This window comes from Aspergillus steynii (genome assembly GCF_002849105.1).
Source record: "Aspergillus steynii IBT 23096 chromosome Unknown P170scaffold_11, whole genome shotgun sequence".
Taxonomy (NCBI): domain Eukaryota; kingdom Fungi; phylum Ascomycota; class Eurotiomycetes; order Eurotiales; family Aspergillaceae; genus Aspergillus; species Aspergillus steynii.
In genome coordinates, this window is record NW_020194408.1 from 656,062 (window position 1) to 672,065 (window position 16,004).

The 16,004-nt window shown below is 46.6% G+C and overlaps 6 protein-coding genes across 6 annotated transcripts; 4 read left to right on the plus strand and 2 right to left on the minus strand.

Annotated features, from left to right (window-relative positions):
• Positions 1-1,086: 1,086 nt before the first annotated feature.
• On the plus strand, positions 1,087-3,079 carry P170DRAFT_431213 (F-box protein; the record flags this gene model as incomplete). Its single annotated transcript, XM_024848011.1, has 8 exons — positions 1,087-1,552; positions 1,642-2,330; positions 2,679-2,702; positions 2,806-2,816; positions 2,869-2,870; positions 2,900-2,964; positions 3,011-3,039; positions 3,076-3,079. 8 exons carry the CDS (start codon positions 1,087-1,089, stop codon positions 3,077-3,079), a joined length of 1,290 nt encoding a protein of 429 aa, XP_024698555.1.
• A 3,250-nt stretch (positions 3,080-6,329) lies between these two features.
• On the plus strand, positions 6,330-8,447 carry P170DRAFT_459729 (beta-N-acetylhexosaminidase; the record flags this gene model as incomplete). Its single annotated transcript, XM_024851885.1, has 1 exon — positions 6,330-8,447. The coding sequence occupies one exon, from the start codon at positions 6,330-6,332 to the stop codon at positions 8,445-8,447; it is 2,118 nt and encodes a 705-aa protein (XP_024698556.1).
• Positions 8,448-8,641: 194 nt separating this feature from the next.
• Positions 8,642-9,954, minus strand: P170DRAFT_514520 (uncharacterized protein; the record flags this gene model as incomplete). The annotated part of the gene is made up of 4 exons (XM_024855212.1): positions 8,642-9,194; positions 9,247-9,421; positions 9,472-9,551; positions 9,756-9,954. The coding sequence occupies 4 exons, from the start codon at positions 9,952-9,954 to the stop codon at positions 8,674-8,676; spliced, it is 975 nt and encodes a 324-aa protein (XP_024698557.1). The 3' UTR covers positions 8,642-8,673.
• Positions 9,955-10,822: 868 nt separating this feature from the next.
• On the plus strand, positions 10,823-11,938 carry P170DRAFT_431216 (uncharacterized protein; the record flags this gene model as incomplete). The annotated part of the gene is made up of 3 exons (XM_024848012.1): positions 10,823-10,990; positions 11,056-11,311; positions 11,373-11,938. 3 exons carry the CDS (start codon positions 10,823-10,825, stop codon positions 11,936-11,938), a joined length of 990 nt encoding a protein of 329 aa, XP_024698558.1.
• A 357-nt stretch (positions 11,939-12,295) lies between these two features.
• Positions 12,296-14,475, minus strand: P170DRAFT_431217 (Hsp70 family protein; the record flags this gene model as incomplete). Its single annotated transcript, XM_024848013.1, has 9 exons — positions 12,296-12,492; positions 12,549-12,684; positions 12,737-12,917; positions 12,972-12,989; positions 13,038-13,135; positions 13,195-13,294; positions 13,345-13,621; positions 13,878-14,252; positions 14,325-14,475. The coding sequence occupies 9 exons, from the start codon at positions 14,473-14,475 to the stop codon at positions 12,296-12,298; spliced, it is 1,533 nt and encodes a 510-aa protein (XP_024698559.1).
• A 382-nt stretch (positions 14,476-14,857) lies between these two features.
• Positions 14,858-15,418, plus strand: P170DRAFT_481209 (uncharacterized protein; the record flags this gene model as incomplete). The annotated part of the gene is made up of 1 exon (XM_024853843.1): positions 14,858-15,418. One exon carries the CDS (start codon positions 14,858-14,860, stop codon positions 15,416-15,418), a length of 561 nt encoding a protein of 186 aa, XP_024698560.1.
• Between the last annotated feature and the right edge of the window lie 586 nt (positions 15,419-16,004).

A 16,004-nucleotide genomic window follows, 5' to 3' on the forward strand; every position in this document is an offset into this window, starting at 1 on the left:
TAAAACTTCTGTTATTATGTTGCTTGGGTTTATTTTCTTAATGAAAATGCATTAAAAATACAGAAAAACTCAGAGCCTACAAGTTTTTATTATCCCTTTATGCAGTAGTATTAGTAGTAACATTCATGCCTTTTCAGCATGTCTTTCTAGTGACCGCTATGCTGGGAGGCTGGCCCTAGAACCAGTCGTCTTATCTGCCCAACCTGGCCTGTATACACCTTCACAACGCTAACAAATGACATCTAAAACGAGCACAAAACTGGGGAAATTACTAAACGGAGCTTCAGAATGATCTAAAGCAAGTAAAAAGCGCGAGGCTCGGAATAAAAGTAAGACCGACGAGCAGACAACATTCTTAGGATTATTGCATTATATATAGGAGGACCACTATGTGTGTCGATTGTGAGTCAGCTGCCCTGTTGGCTGTAGCAATTATATGTAGACGGACCGGGTGTCGGAACGATCCAAGAGGCTGTTGAAGGTTGTTGAAGATGAGGTACACGCAGAAAGGGCATATTTATGCTGATCCAGGCGGTGTCCAAGTAATCTGTCCTCGTTACCACTTCCTCTACTCAAGGCGCTGTTTTACTATTAGACGATTGAAGTACCTATCAGTCTAGGAAGTGGCGGCGCAGTGCAGGTAGTTGTTTCCAGACCTTCTTCTTACCTCCTGTCTTGACACCTCTAGAATGGCTCGCCACCATTTCTCCTTGATAACTCCGCTTTCTTCATTGTTACTTCAGTATACCGTCTAGCCCTACATTTGCCGGCCTTCCCGTGAGGTGGACGGTTTACTATACCAGTCATATTCATCTGATAATGAAAAAGGCCCATCAACGAGGATTGCTCTTGATCATTGATCATCTCATCTACCTTGAAATCATTGATTTTCAACTCACACTCCTGTTACTTGCGACTAGCCATAGCCAACCATCCTCAATCAACCGCTAACCATCTGGGATCAAAGCCTCTCACCTTCCACCTTCCACCTCTTGCCTACCTCTTACTCTTGCCTCTTACCTCTGCAGTACTTACTGAAGGTTACATTATCTCTTCCTCACATTCTATTCAATATACCTTCACAAAATGAGCCATCCAGTCAGCTTGGTCTTACTCCCCGTGGAGATTCTCCACATGATTCTGGCCTATTTGGATAACCATAGTCTTTACTCTTTGACTCGTGTGTGCCATTATCTGCAGTGCGAAGCCGAATGTCATCTATACAAGAGCATTCTACTGCGCAATCAACATGGGCCTGGCTTTGTTCGTGCTATTGAGCGCATTCCTACTCGGGCCTTACATGTTCGCGAATTAAAGCTCCATTACCATGAGAATATCATTGAGGCTAATCCTCTGAATCATTACGCCCAGCTGATCTCACCAACAATTGGCAAATTGGTCAACCTGAAATCCCTGGTCCTCAAAGATAGCTCACCTATGACATTTCCAGCCTTTTTCGGACTTGAATGCGACGCTGACGTGAGGAAGTTCGAAGCCTTGATCTTACAGTCAATCAAACCTTATTCGTCGCAGTTACAGAATTTGCAGACATGTGAGTGTGTCCCAAGTTGAAGGGCGGGAAAAAAAGGAATGAACAGATGGATGAATCCTTCCATGACAGTGCTAACCTATAGCCAAAAGGTGTCTTACAATTCTCAACAACCGAATATTGCCCTATTGGCAAATCAGACCGACGAGATGCTGTGTTTCTCCTCTCGCATCTAAAGCGTCTTACGATCATCGGGATGAAGATGACGACGTTCCGGTCTTTCCGCTCGCGCAAATCTGGAACAACTGCATTAGAGGAGTTGAAGCTGCTGTCTTGTTGGATCAGCCCTGCCATTCTTCGAAAGATTATATCCCTCCCCAAAGCTTTGAAGCATTTTACTTCCGGAGGAGATTGCCTTAATATGTCAGGCAATCGCAGATGGTGCCCAGCTACGAACCCGGATGCTCTTCAGCAACAAAAGGATTCACTTCTCTCGGCTACTTTGCATTTTACTTTTGCAGGCTATCGTCGAAAGGACCTCGCACAAGACTTCTCCGTATTTTCGAAATTGGATACGCTGGAAATTGCAATTTCTGAAGTCCCGGGTGTAACTTCTTGGTGGTATGGTTACCAGATAAAAGCTTTCCCGCCCATGCTGCGATCTCTCCGCATTTTCTCTCCATCTTGGAGTTCTCACCAAGCCTTTGAAAATGCATGGGTGCGTAACATTTTGCTGAATGCAGCGTTATCACACCTTCAAGTTGTCATATTTGAATATCGACACAGGCTTGCACTATATCATGGATCGGATAAACCCCCTGCACCTGGCCATATTATGGAGGTATGCGGGGTCAAAGTGATGAGGGAAGTGAAGAAGAAGAAATGGAAGCATTTTCCATTTGATTGCACGTGCTGCTGGATCGGAGGGCTAGGAGATAGCGATGAAGCTCCTTTCTGAGGACCGCAAAGTCTTACAAATCAATTATTGTTGCAAAATGGCATTTTTGATTACATACCGAGTTATATGTTTTTCGTTTTGAAGCAATTTAGTTTTGATAAAAAACAAAGATAAGGCATGAATTTATATTCATCTTTCTGTGCCTGAAGATACGACATGAGTAGCCTTTAGTGGCCGCGTGTTGCCATGCCTTTAAGCACCTTAAGCAAGCTAGTTGATTAAATCTGAAAGCTAATAAGCAAGGCCTTATCAACAGTAGGTAATAAGCCCACACTCATGGTAGCCGGTAAGCTTACGTATGTAAGGGATTGGTAATATTAATAGTAGCTAGCAAGTTTATACTTTATATTCATAATAGCTAAGTAGCTTGTAAGCCTATCCTTATACTACCTAGTAAGCCCATACTACTCACGACAACTAGTAGTAAGCTTATATATATAAAGGTTTATTAGTACTCACAACAACTGGTAAAACTGTACTCACGGTCCCTATCATATCTTATTGTGCCTATTTGTTTGTGAGCAAATAATTAGTAGCCAGGCGCTTACAATTTTCACTGGTAGTTGCAGCTCCCAGCTGCCAAGAGGAAAATGTATATGCATTCACTATTTATGTATTAATATGGCAGATGATTTGCTCACTGACAGCAACCTAGGCTGAAAAAAAGAAAAGAAAGAAAGAAAAAAAAAATACCTTTTCAATGGAATCTCCGGTCATCATTTTCGTCTGGACCGAAAAGCCAGGGATCAACACGCCAACAATAAAGCCGATAGGACATCTCGAACTCTTGGCGATAGTACCTAATTGATTATTGCTAATCGAGTAGTTTATTTCGAGACGGAAAAAGGCGGGAAGAACATATGATATTGCTGCCAAGGAGAACTGACCATATGTGACTGAGGTAAGCTCGATAGATATCAATTAGTTGTTCAAATACCTTAGGGCTTGAAGGTATGTCCTAAATCGCTAAGTGGCTAGGAATTTCAAAAAAAAAAAAAAAAAAAAAAAAAACCATTGTTTCGTGGATGTAGCACCCGTGTGAAGAGTGCGGATGATAGATCTTCCAAACTGAGGGTCTGATGGCGGGTGTAGATTGCCCGATCCTGACCCCGATACCTCCGACTGACCGGAGGAACGATCAAAGGAGGTGTTTTGCGCACTATAGACACGGTCTCTGGCGACAAGAAGCAGTCCAGCTCCTCCAATTCGGAGTCGCAAGATGCGCCTGGACGAAGGACCCTCGGAATAAGGGGGAAGGAAATACGGGCAAATCGGGCCATGTGTACCTCATGAAGTACAGAGATGTAGTCTTCGAGCGGCGCGAAAAGTCGCATAGGGAAGTGGCCTAGCGAGAGTTCCATTCCGTGTGCCAACTGCACTTGGTAGCAGCGGTACCTCCTCGCAGTCTGTCTGTTAATGGGCTATCTTACGCGGCAGATAGTATACTAGACTTAGCAAAATGGAAACAAGTTAAGGAGTATAAAGCCTGATTCTAGATGACACGAGAGAAGTACCAAAAACCAAGACCAGAAACTGGTTTATTCAAGATTTATAGCCAGGAAAAAGAAAAAAGGGAAGGGAGTGAAACGTAAAATTGCACCCTGCAGCAATGAATGGTTTGATATATCTCTCTGTCCTCAGACTAATAATACCATTGAGCTCGAGAATGCTACGAGTGCAGATTCCAGAACTCACAGCAACAGCAATCGAATGGAAAACGTTTTGTATCAAACGGATTAAGCTCCCTCCTGATCTTGACCCCAGAAAGTCCATGGAAACGAAGAGCTTCACGCTGGCCCCAAAAGTCCCAGGTTCTCTCACTGTGATATTCGAATGTCAGACGTTGTAGATGTGATAAGTGTCCCTGCAGCATCTCGGACAAGATGCTATGTGCCCAACTCCGTTCAAAGGAGTTATAGGAGAGTAAATGAAGGTCGAATACGACACGGAGCGACTGTAGCTTAGGGGGGTAGCTTTGTATTTGGCATAATTTGTAGCCAAGAGGTCGCCGACAGAAATGATGACTCGAAATCCTCAGCGCCTCCAGTTGCGAAAAAGCGGATAAGTCTTGTGCGGGTCTTTTACATTCAGTCATAGCAGACCAATCGCAATGGACCGATAGAAGTGAATCCTTATGGCCTTCAAGAGCCTCGACAGTCTCATGAAGACAGTACCTATGACGGGCTCCTCTCCCATAGCCACAATATTTCGAAGAAAAATGTTTCAAAGCTTTCGGAAGAGAGAGGATCCTTTCTAAAACGGTAGGACTGATCCAACAGGACAGTACCTTAAGTATTTCCAATGGAGTTGTCCCAGCTTTTTCAAACCATAATAAAGGAAACCTGGTCATTTTTATGCCGATTAAGGTGAGAATCTTTAGATTCGGGTGAAGGAAGAGCCAATGTCGTCGGGCCATGGGAACATAATGGTTCGTAGAGAATTGCACGGTACCTTTTGGCCAGTGAATTAGCACTTGAACATTTCGTCCAACCTGGGTCCCTTGCTATCCAAGGAAGCACATACATCTCTGCAAGTTCTGCAAAACATTCGATTCGGGTAGGGTTGACTGCAAGACCAGGTTTTCGAACTCCCATACATATTCGTCGGGATGATACCTGTAGCGATTGATATATTCATCATGGACATTCAAAACTTTCAGATTCACTAGTTTTGCAATGGTCGGGGCCATCCGCTCAGCTTGCTCCTGCGTGGGATTTTCATCTCTACAGCCATGATAATGAAGCCTCAGTTCGTGAACGTATAAGGCCCGAGCTGGAATACGTTCGATGGCGCGGGCAAAGCCAAGTCCATGATGAGCACGAACTGTGATTCTCTTGTAGAGTATGTATTCGGCCTCACACTGCAGATAACGACACACGCGAGTCAAAGAGTAAAGGGAGCGTCTGTTCAGGTTACCTAGAATTAATTGAATTATCTCCGCCGGGAGACAAATCAGGTTGGGTGGACAGCTCATGTTATTAGAAGATAGATGGCTGTAACGAGTAGAAAATAGCAGACATGTCAGTTACAAATTTAGGATATCAAATAGATGAAGCGAGCAATGGCCAAGATGAATTTTCACCGGCGGGTGTAGTCAGTGCAAGGGAAACTATGGGTTTGATCAGAGACTTTTTCTGCGGCATCGTTCCTCGTTCACAATTTCGTCATCATAACAACGGTTCCAACCCGACTCTCTTCGTTCTATTGCCAAATATATCTTGGAATGACCTGTCTTGAATCCTTCATACAGATCCTATGATCTACCCGAGGTTCCTAGAGCAATACAAACGCCATTCCAATCGATCTTCTCGATCATTAGAACGCCGCTTAGAATCCCCTAAAGTACTTGATACTAACGGAAGATTTATTTTAGTCCTCGGGCCTGGAAATAACTTAGACTACAGTACAGAAATCGTACAAAATCGTACCAAATCACTCAAAATAGATGGCAGTGGTTGCAGCCGCCTCACAAGGGGTGTATGTATACACATTCACTAATTATCCACTAATATTGCAGATAAAATCCCTACTGACAGCAGCCAGACCGAAATAAAATTCCCTCTCCAACGGAACCTCCCACTAATTTGTTTTCATCGGGACTGCAAAGCCAGGGATCGACACGCCACCAACAAAGCCGACAGGACATCCCCAACTCTTGGCGACGGCACCTAAGAAGATAGTCGTCCGTCAACAATGCGACCCCCTCGTCTTCGTTGATAAGAATTTAGATTCCATCTGCGATCGGAATGTAACCCTGCCAATCACCCCCACGGAATGCAACCGTCTGCAGCTTATGGATGCGGAGATGCGTTGTTGACGCTTTTCCACGCGACTTTATAATCGCCGTCTGTCCACCAAACAATTCCACCCCAGTCACTCATCATGCGGTCCCTGGTTATTTTTTCCTCGTTTATTCTAGCCGCATCGGCTCTTCAGACTCTTCCGCCGGTTCGGTGGACTGGATCTGGTGGTGGTTCTTTTGACATCGCTGCGATCGAGCGGAGGAGTATCTACATCAGCGATCAGTTTGCCTCTCGTCGCGATGAAGATGGGCTCACGCTTATTCCGCCATCGGCCATTGAGTTCGCGGATACGTTTCGCCAGGACCTGGAGGAAGTAACTGGGTCTTCCTGGGAGGTTCACACAGTGGATTCGCTGCCAACAGACCGTCCAGGGATCTTCCTCGACGGGGTAGAAGAAAGCCGACAGAATGAATTCACCTACGAAAATGGGAATCCCACCGAAGAAGGCTACGAGCTAGTCATTCAGCACGATCGTGTCGTGATCAACGGATCAGGTTCCCGAGGAATGTGGTGGGGAACGCGAACATTCCTGCAGAAGCTACTTGTCGCAAACAAAGGTCCTATTCCGTCGGGTCGAGTCATTGATGCGCCGGCATTCGCGACAAGAGGGTTTCTTCTAGATGCGGGGAGGAAATGGTACTCACCGTCTTATCTAAAGGAGCTGTGCACATATGCCTCGTTCTTTAAAATGTCTGAGTTCCATTACCATACTAGCGACAACGCGCCGCTGAGTCGCGGACACAATGAGACTTGGAGCGAGGTATATGCGCAGTTTGCCCTGCGCCCCGAGAGCGAAGAGTTGCAGGGGATAGTACAGCGACAAAACGAGACCCTGTCTCGTGAGGACTTCGAGGATCTGCAGAGCCATTGCGCGCAGCGCGGTGTGACTGTCATCCCAGAGATCGAAGCACCAGGCCACTGTCTTTTTGTCACGAAGTGGAAGCCCGAGTTGGCGCTGGAGCAGAAGGACCTGCTGAACCTCTCTCATCTCGACACTATTCCCTTGGTGAAGTCCATCTGGGCAGAATTTCTCCCCTGGTTCCAGACCAAGGAAGTCCATATCGGCGCCGACGAGTACGACGCAACCCTTGCAGACGTATACATCGACTTTGTCAATGAAATGGCAAAATTCGTCGACGAGAAATCGGGCAAGAAGATCCGCATCTGGGGAACCTACGAACCATCCGAGACACGCACGATATCCAAGGACATCATCATCCAGCACTGGCAATACGGGCAGTCAGACCCGGTTGAGCTCGCCAATGAGGGCTACGAGATAATCAACTCCGAGGACTGGTGGGCGTACATGTCTTTGAAGAACGACCACATGCCCATCTACCCAGCGCCGTATCCACAATTCTTCAATAACACGCGAGTGCTCAATTTCGGAGGCGTAGACGGCTGGCAGTGGAACCCTTCTCTGTTCAACCCATTCAACATCACTGAACAACCAACTCAGAAACCCGTTAAGGGCGCCATTCTAGCGGCGTGGAACGACAACGGCCCTGACGCAACCACCCAGCTTGAATCCTACTACGCCATCCGCAACGGCATTCCTACCGTCGGATCGCGCTCGTGGTCTGGGAATCGAGGCCCCGTGCTCGATGAATCTAGCTTGTCAGCGTCAATGAACATCTTAACTTCCAAGGCCGTCGCTCAGAATCTAGATCGTCAGCTAGCGTCAGCGAAAAACAGTACCAGCCCTCTAGTAACCTGGTCCTCTTCTAACCCAACCAACAAAACCCACCTCGGCCACGGCAGCAAAGGCATGAACTACACCCTCGACCTCACCGTGACCGGGCCATTCACGCTCTCATCCGCCGACACAACACTAAATCTCTCCCCCAATGGAAGTCTCACATTTATCTCCGACGGCTGGCCCTATCCTCTCCGCTCGATCGACGAAACAGACGGTTTCGACGAGGGCTACCCCGGCCGAATCTGGACAAACGAGACGTCCTCGACGCACGAGGAAGTCAAGGTGCCGTTGAAGACGAAGCTGACGATCCGGACGGATGTGATTGGGGGTAGTCGGGTGTGGGTGGATGGGGATTTCAAGGGACGGTTTGAGGTGTTTGTATTCGGGGGCAAGAATACGTTGTTTTCGTGGAGTCAGATGGCGTTCGTGGCACCTTTGGAGTGGGTGCAGGGTGGTGTTAGGGGGTTGGAACTTAGGGGATATGATGGGCAGCATTAGCTTCTGATGGTTGAAAGCGACCAAGCTAGGTTTTCAACAGGATAATGTCGCTTAGTATCGAGAAATCAGACATCCACTGAAAAGTCGACAACCAGCAGGAGATGAATCACGGTTTAGAATACTGGGAAGACTAGTAGGTTATCTGAATCCAATAACAAGTAGTAGGAATGACAAGAGCAGATTCATTTGAGACCATATGTTGCAAGTGATAAATACGTGATGGTCATTACGCCAATATAGGTACATATGGCCTCCACTTCTCAATCTCAAGCATCACAGTTTGGAGCAACTTCATGGAGAAATCCCCATGCCGTGCAAGAGTTGGCCGAAGAAGCTCCCTGATGTTTGGACTGGACATATAGTCCTGCAGGATAAGTCGACAAACAGACCACCTCAACGAATCGCAAGTTGAAGTCGTGACGAACAACTCATCCAAAACCGCGAGGAACTCCTCGGAGGTTTTCCAGTGATGCTCAGCTGTTCTTAGAAACCGCGTCTTGGCCAGTAGTTGCAGCGCGGGTACATCATACTTATCTCCTATGACGTACATGCGCAGCGAAGTAAACAACTGCGTTGGGCAGTTTTCGTGGTATTGCTCATCGCCGCTTTCACGATCCCAGTCGTGGGAGCTGTGCAGGGAGCCGTATTCTAGATGCTCATCGTTGTCCCGAGGGGATTGTAAATCTTCTTCAGAAGGGTAATCTTCATCATTTGCGGAGTCACTCAGTTCGGCAACTGTGAATCGTTCTGAACCTTTCGTTAGATTGAAGATACTGTAGGAAGGCGTTAGATATTATACCTAATTTCTGGCTGAGCTGTGCTTGGACTTCCTGTGGCTCCGTCATGGCTGGGATTGAAGGCAATTCATCGAAGTATTCGCCATCTGTGTAATTTCCCAGGTACAGGAACTGAAAGAGTCTGTCTATCATGTCTGGATCATCATCTGGCAAGTCGATTTTGCTTTCAGAAGACTCCTGAGAAATCGAATTAGTTTTAGAAGGAAAAGGACAAAGCGTGGACTTACTTTAAACCGCCCCCCACAAGCAGCGTCAAAAAACGGAGATTGAGCGCATACTATGACCTTGTGGACACGGAAGGATCGATCTATACAGGTCACCGTGAGATCCGTATATCTACCTGATCAGAATAGATGATGGGATTCAGCCAAAGACCACCAGCATTTCAACATTAACCGCGATCGATAGCCTTAGTTCAACCATCAAGCTATCTGCCCAATCGCGGACTCTGAGCCCTACTGAGCCTTTGGGAAGCAAAGAAACCGAATCCTTTATTTAGTCCCTAACATACCACTCTGATAATGATGCCACAGTGATATCTGCAATGTGGAGCTGATATAGTGACCGACGTCGATGTCACTAACCCTGCGGATTTGGTTGGCTGGCGGCGGCGGTCGCCTAGGCGAGCCTTGATATGGGTCTGGCTCCAACGCTGGTCCAGGCGATTCGGGGCGTGATGGTTGATCAGGCAAAGGAGCGGCAGGATCCATGACCACAAAACAAGTCTTGATGATGAAAGACTAGGAGTTGGTAAAGAGTGAGATTGAGATAATCTGCATCTGCGAAGGTCAACAGAGGGGAAGGCAACCACGCTAGTCCTGTTTGGGGTGGTTTGTTTGTATAGACCTGCTGAGTCAGTGCGGGGACACAAGGATGCATAAACAGTGTATAAATAGCATAGTTGGACTGTTATCTGGAGATGCTGGGATAGCATTTGGACAGAGCCCTCAAGGGAGATGAAGAAGCTAAGTAATAGCGCTCTCTATTGTCTATCCTCCAGTGGTATGATTCAAAAGTTAACAGATCTACTGACGAAAACTCAGAGCAATCTCCATGCTGAATCCAGCTTTGATATGGTGATTTCAAACATAAATTGCTAGGCATATATAGGTTTCCCACAAGCAAGGACTTTCCATAATATGAAAAGATGAATTATGGGTGATGGCAAAGAGATTCCCGTCACACTCAATCGGTCCGCCTTGGCTTCAAAGTATATGGTGCTTCCAGAAAGCGGAGGTTCCCTAAGCTTTTTGAAAGGGGGGAGAAGTATCATAATTTAGCACCCTGGAGGTCATTATTAGGTAGAGGCGCCATAGGTGATAATAGAATAGTCAGTCCATCATATTTGACCTGGCCGGACTGCTGTTCCCTAACCCAAAACCTGATGGTAAAGGCAATGTCATCATGACGGTTGAACCACCAGGAAGTGCACGGATGCCTATCACGAGCTGGGCATTTAAGCGCCCACAGAATTCTAGGCATGCGAATATTCCTTCCTCCCATCGTCTATCCTCGAGGCATTGGCAAATCAACAAATCCCACACGCTCACGCTCAAAATAAACCACAGACCATACACAATGGAGCAGGCCCGTCCCCTCAAACACACGGACATTGATACAAAGGGTCCAATGTATCATTGCCTCTCCGCTATTCAGACCTCCTTCTGGAAACTGTATCAGAGTGGCAGGTTTGCCGACTTCACTGTGACCTGTCGAGGTCGAACGTTTCGTCTGCATAGGGCTATAGTATGTGCCCAGTGCCCATTCTTTGCCGCAGCTTGTGAAAAGCCGATCAATGTGAGCATTGCTAGCCTAGTGGAGGCGATGACATGCTTCCTATGCGTTTGGCACTGACAATCACCGAGCCGGACCCGAAAAGAGGAACAGTCAATACGCCCAATGTTGACGAGGTCAATATTGACGAGGATCCCAAGCTTATGGAGCTGCTATTCCAGTTCCTGTACTTGGGAAATTACTCGGACGGAGAGTACTCTGGCGAAATCCCGTCGATTCAGGGAGTCATGGATGCAAAGGAGATCCAGGAAGAGACGCTGCTAAATGTTCCAGGTGCACATGAGCCGCTCTATCCCCTTAGCTATGGACTCAGCTGAAACCATTCATTACACAGATACCATCCATACGATGGACTTTGAGGCGGGGAGGGAGGAAGATGAACTCACCGTGGAAAGTGAATCCTGGGGCAGTGCTCATGACTCGAACCCCTTTGAAGAATCTGGAGACGAAGAAGAGTACGACTCTGACAACTCCGAAGAGGAAAAGCCTATAACAAAGGACGAGATGTGCGATGCTGTATACTACCCGTCAGCCTTGCGCACGTCTGTCCAGTTGTACGTCCTGGCGGACAAATACAAGATTCCTGTTCTTTGTCAGCTGGCGCAAGAAAGATTCATGCGCTCTGCCGAGAACCCGCGGATGAAGATCGACGACTTCTACAATATCATTGACACAGTATGCACCTACACCCCGGCAGGCGATCCTTTGCGGCAGTTTGTGTGCAACATCATCTCGCCCCAGTACTATAGCGACAGCGATATTCGATCAAGCATGCAACGGACGATGGAAAAGCACCCGGACTTTGCAGCTCTAATGATGAACAGTATCTGTACTTTGGCAAAGAATGACGAACTTACTAAACGTCTTCGGGATCTTGCTGAAGAAGAAGAAGAAGAATAAAACAATTGGGTGGTTGATTTCGTGTTAACTAAGGGATATGAAAACGAGGGGGCGGGGATGATTGATGGCAAGGAAGATGCTTAACAAAATCCGATGTATGGTTTCTTATTGCTAGTTCTGGTTGTTTTAATAGGAGGTGTTTCTTTAACGCGTGGATATTGGGAATTTTTAAAAGATCAATCAGTAGAGATTAGTTGATTAGACATAGCCATAGATAATGTTAAGACGAGAAGATCCAAAAAAGAAGTTTTAATTCGCTTTCAGAATTGAATTTGCAATCTCTCATTAGAACAAAGAAAAGGCTTTTTTTCTTCTCGTTACATAGAAAATATGGCAAACAGAATCCAACACGCGGCGCTAAAAATCAGTGTAAATCTTTCCATAAGACCGCCCGTCAATTTCATCATCAACCATTAAGGTGGCACAGCCTGGAATCATGACGATATCATAATGCACCTTATAGTACCGGACACCTTGGGAGTTCGTGGCCTTGTCAAGTTCCGACTTCGGAATAGAACTAAAGTTCCACCTCTGTTTGCAAAGCTTCTTGACATCTATAGATTGGAGGGGTTAGTTGAAAATGCCAGATAGATCGATTATGCCTACTTACCGTTTCCATTATATTTCTCTGGTGGCGTATCTTTGTCACAGACATAGATATTGTCATTTCCTGACATTTTTGAATTTTTGTTGAAGATGCGTTGGAACCGATGTTCAATCCGCTTGTTTGGTCTTATGACATCGCCCTGTGATGCTATTAACTCATGGCAGTTTATGTGAGTTGTGGGTTGAAGCAACCTTTTTGATAAACCACCGCATTCGGTCAGGGACCTTCCATCTTTCGTCAAGATCGTCCCAGTACACCTTTTCTCCTTGATGTTTCAAGGGGTCATAACGCGTTGTATATAGAATTCCATAGCTACGGGTTGCAATTCGGGCCTTGTCAAACTCATTACGAAGTCCAGTCAGAGCAGCTCCACTGCATCGTACTTAGTGAGGCCTCTCGGATACTTTACTTGATTCTTCTACTCACCGTGCAGCAGAAGCCCAGCTGGTATATCATCAGTATAATCCTCAGCATTCTGGAAGGTTAACTCACGCATTGTCTTGTTGCATGATCTGGAGCCGCGGATATGCCGCCTTCAGCTCGTGGAACAGGTATTTAGACGAACCGAACCCGCCGACCAAAGCGATAACCTGGATGTCTTATTAAGCACTTTCTCCCGTATCGGCCTCAAATGAATTTATGTATATACCTGGATCTTTCGCTCCAGGGCTTTCGACTTGCTAATCTGGGTAGCGACCAGGTTCTTGACCTTCTCGATCACGGGATCAAAGATGCCCTGAACCTGAGATCTGCGGGAAGTGTTAGCACAACTTCAGCGATTAACCTGCTGAACACGGACCTCTCTATCGACAAATAACCGTCTTTGACCCCAAAAGAGGGATCATCTTTGACACCGGGCATTGGCACCAGATATGTCGAGTCATTGCCATCACTCTGTCCGAAGCTTGGCTTGATGATGTCTCGCCAGTGGCGCATTGCTGCCTTACGAGTATCTGACGGAAGTCCGGAGTAGACTTCATACCCAAAAAGCTTGATCAGGAGAGCTTTGAAGAGATCGTCTAGCATTTCTGATCCGAAAGATTCGCCTATCCTCGTGAGCACGATTCCATTCGTCCCTGAAATCGAAACACTTACTGGAATCCGGCAACATCTGATAGCCAAGAATGCCATTACCCAAGTGGTGGAAGCTTAAATCAACTTTAAAGCTTCCAGCATCGACCAGCAACAGGTCGTCAAATTGCTAGAGTACTCATCAGCTGTGCCTAAGCACAATAAGCAGCAGGAGAAAACATGCCTGAGCACTATCAGTAGCCGAGTAAAGGAGGCAGTCGTTTCGAGCTGCATCAGTGTCACGTATCATATTGAACGAACTTTTGTTAATCCCAGCCTTGATAATTGCTTGCTTCAAGGCAGCAACTGCTGGACTCGGCCAATGAGGAGGCATGGTGAAACAATACTTCATATCCATCTTCTTCGCCGCCTTACCGAGCCTTCCCAGTGTCGCCGACTGGGCATACTTGACGAGCGCCTTCAGGTAATCAGCAGCCACGTCGACAGGCTTCTTACTCAGCCCCTTGAGCAGGAGCTTAGTTTCCACCGCAGGCTCGTAGTCTGTGTCATGCTCGCTATCGAGGAGGAGCTTGATCGCGCGGACCACATTCTCCTCGTCTAGAGAAGCAGTTTCGTAGCCCCAAGAGATCTTCTTACCCTGATAGGCGATGGTGCTAGGCACTTTGGACTTAGGTTCTATGGTAGGTGTTAGAAACACTGATCATGATATTGCAAGATGGCTGCGAGATGGGAACGTAGATATCCGACCTTCGCTACCGGGCCAGTCATCAATCACTTGTGCCCTGTTTGACAAGCCCTTGAAAGAGAAGGCTACGCCAGTGTAGGTGGTACCGAGATCTATGCCAATGCGAATTTCTCCAGTACTCTTTGATCCCGACTTCCAAAAGCAGAAGACCATGGTGAGTGAGATGAGAATTCGGTTGATAAAAACGGAAGATTGTCGACGCACAGGAAGTTGAGAGGAAAAAGAAAAAAGAAAAAGAAAACGTATGCCCAGGAGCAGAAACACCAACACTTTCTTTTATGTGGCTTTTTACCCCTCAACGGAAGTATAACTTTCGGAATCATTGAACTGGCCAAAGTCCGTAACCATGACATCTTTTTAGCTTTCCAGGGAGTTCACTCACCTATAAATTTATACTTTCCTTCTCTAATCCTCTCAAACCTGAAAAAGCCTCATTTTCAATACCTCGCGCTTTCTCCATCACAATAAATCCAAATATATTGTCCCAAGCCCATCGAATTCAAAGACGTCAAGAAAAGAATCCCCCACCGTCAAGATGTCGTCCACCAGCAATCTGGACCTTGAGGCCCCAGAATCAGAACACTACCAGAGCCCAGCATCACCGATTCCAGAGCACGCTTTCGGGTCCCCCAAACCTTCCAGTGAGAGCACATCCACCGAAGTCGAAACTGCCCAGAACACAGAAGGCCATCACTCTCCGAACTCAGACCACGAAGTTGGGTACGGTTCCGATTCGTCCGAATCCTCAATCACGGCGGACGAGACACCGGTCGCCAGCACAGAGAATCCTTTTCCATGTTCTTATCCATCCTATTATCACGGAATATATTCCCACCACGAAACATACTTCCCCATGTGGAAAGACGCACAGGAGAATGATTATCGGAACAAGTACATCAAATTTCTGAACGCGCGCATCAGTTACCTCGAATCGGAGCTTGAAAACCAGCTGACCCGGAAAGAGGCCAAGATTAAGGAGATGCAAAATCGCATCGATATGCTGGAAGCGCAGGTGGAAGGGGAGACGGACCAGAAACAGGGAATCTTCGACAAGCTTGATGAGCTCGAGAGTATGCTCGATGGTCAGATACCATGATGAGCGAATGGAGTTACTCGGGACTAGGTGCCAATGACCTTCAGGAATAAGGAGACTCTTCTAGCTGGGTTTGTTGGGAATAATAGGTGCGGATATACTTTCCGTGATGATAGATTAGAGCATCAGGAATGTGGGTCGGGTTTATCTTCCGAGAGATTTTCTATTGTTTGGTTGCTAGAATATCGAACGTGATAATTTGCAATAATGATACGTTTACTTCTCTATTCTGCTCAACTTCTTAAGTTCGGTAGCTTGCTCAATATAACCGAGTAATTTAACCCAATAATGTAGATGTCGTCCAGCACAATTCAAACACTCTCATCACCCAACGATTCAACCGCAAAGAGAACATAATATAGGCTTTTGAGGAGCTATTTCTCATTAGCCGCGATCTAGACCACCACGTCCAGCTTCCTGAAGCATAACTTAAAAACCTAGGATCACTCGCGCGACGCTGCAGGGGTCCCAATCACATTAAAAACTCCCGGTCTACAACTTAGAGTAAACAAAAACTACCCCTCCCATGTATCCCACGTGATACCCTGACCATATGAAAGAGATCATAGAAAATAAAAAGAATCCGATG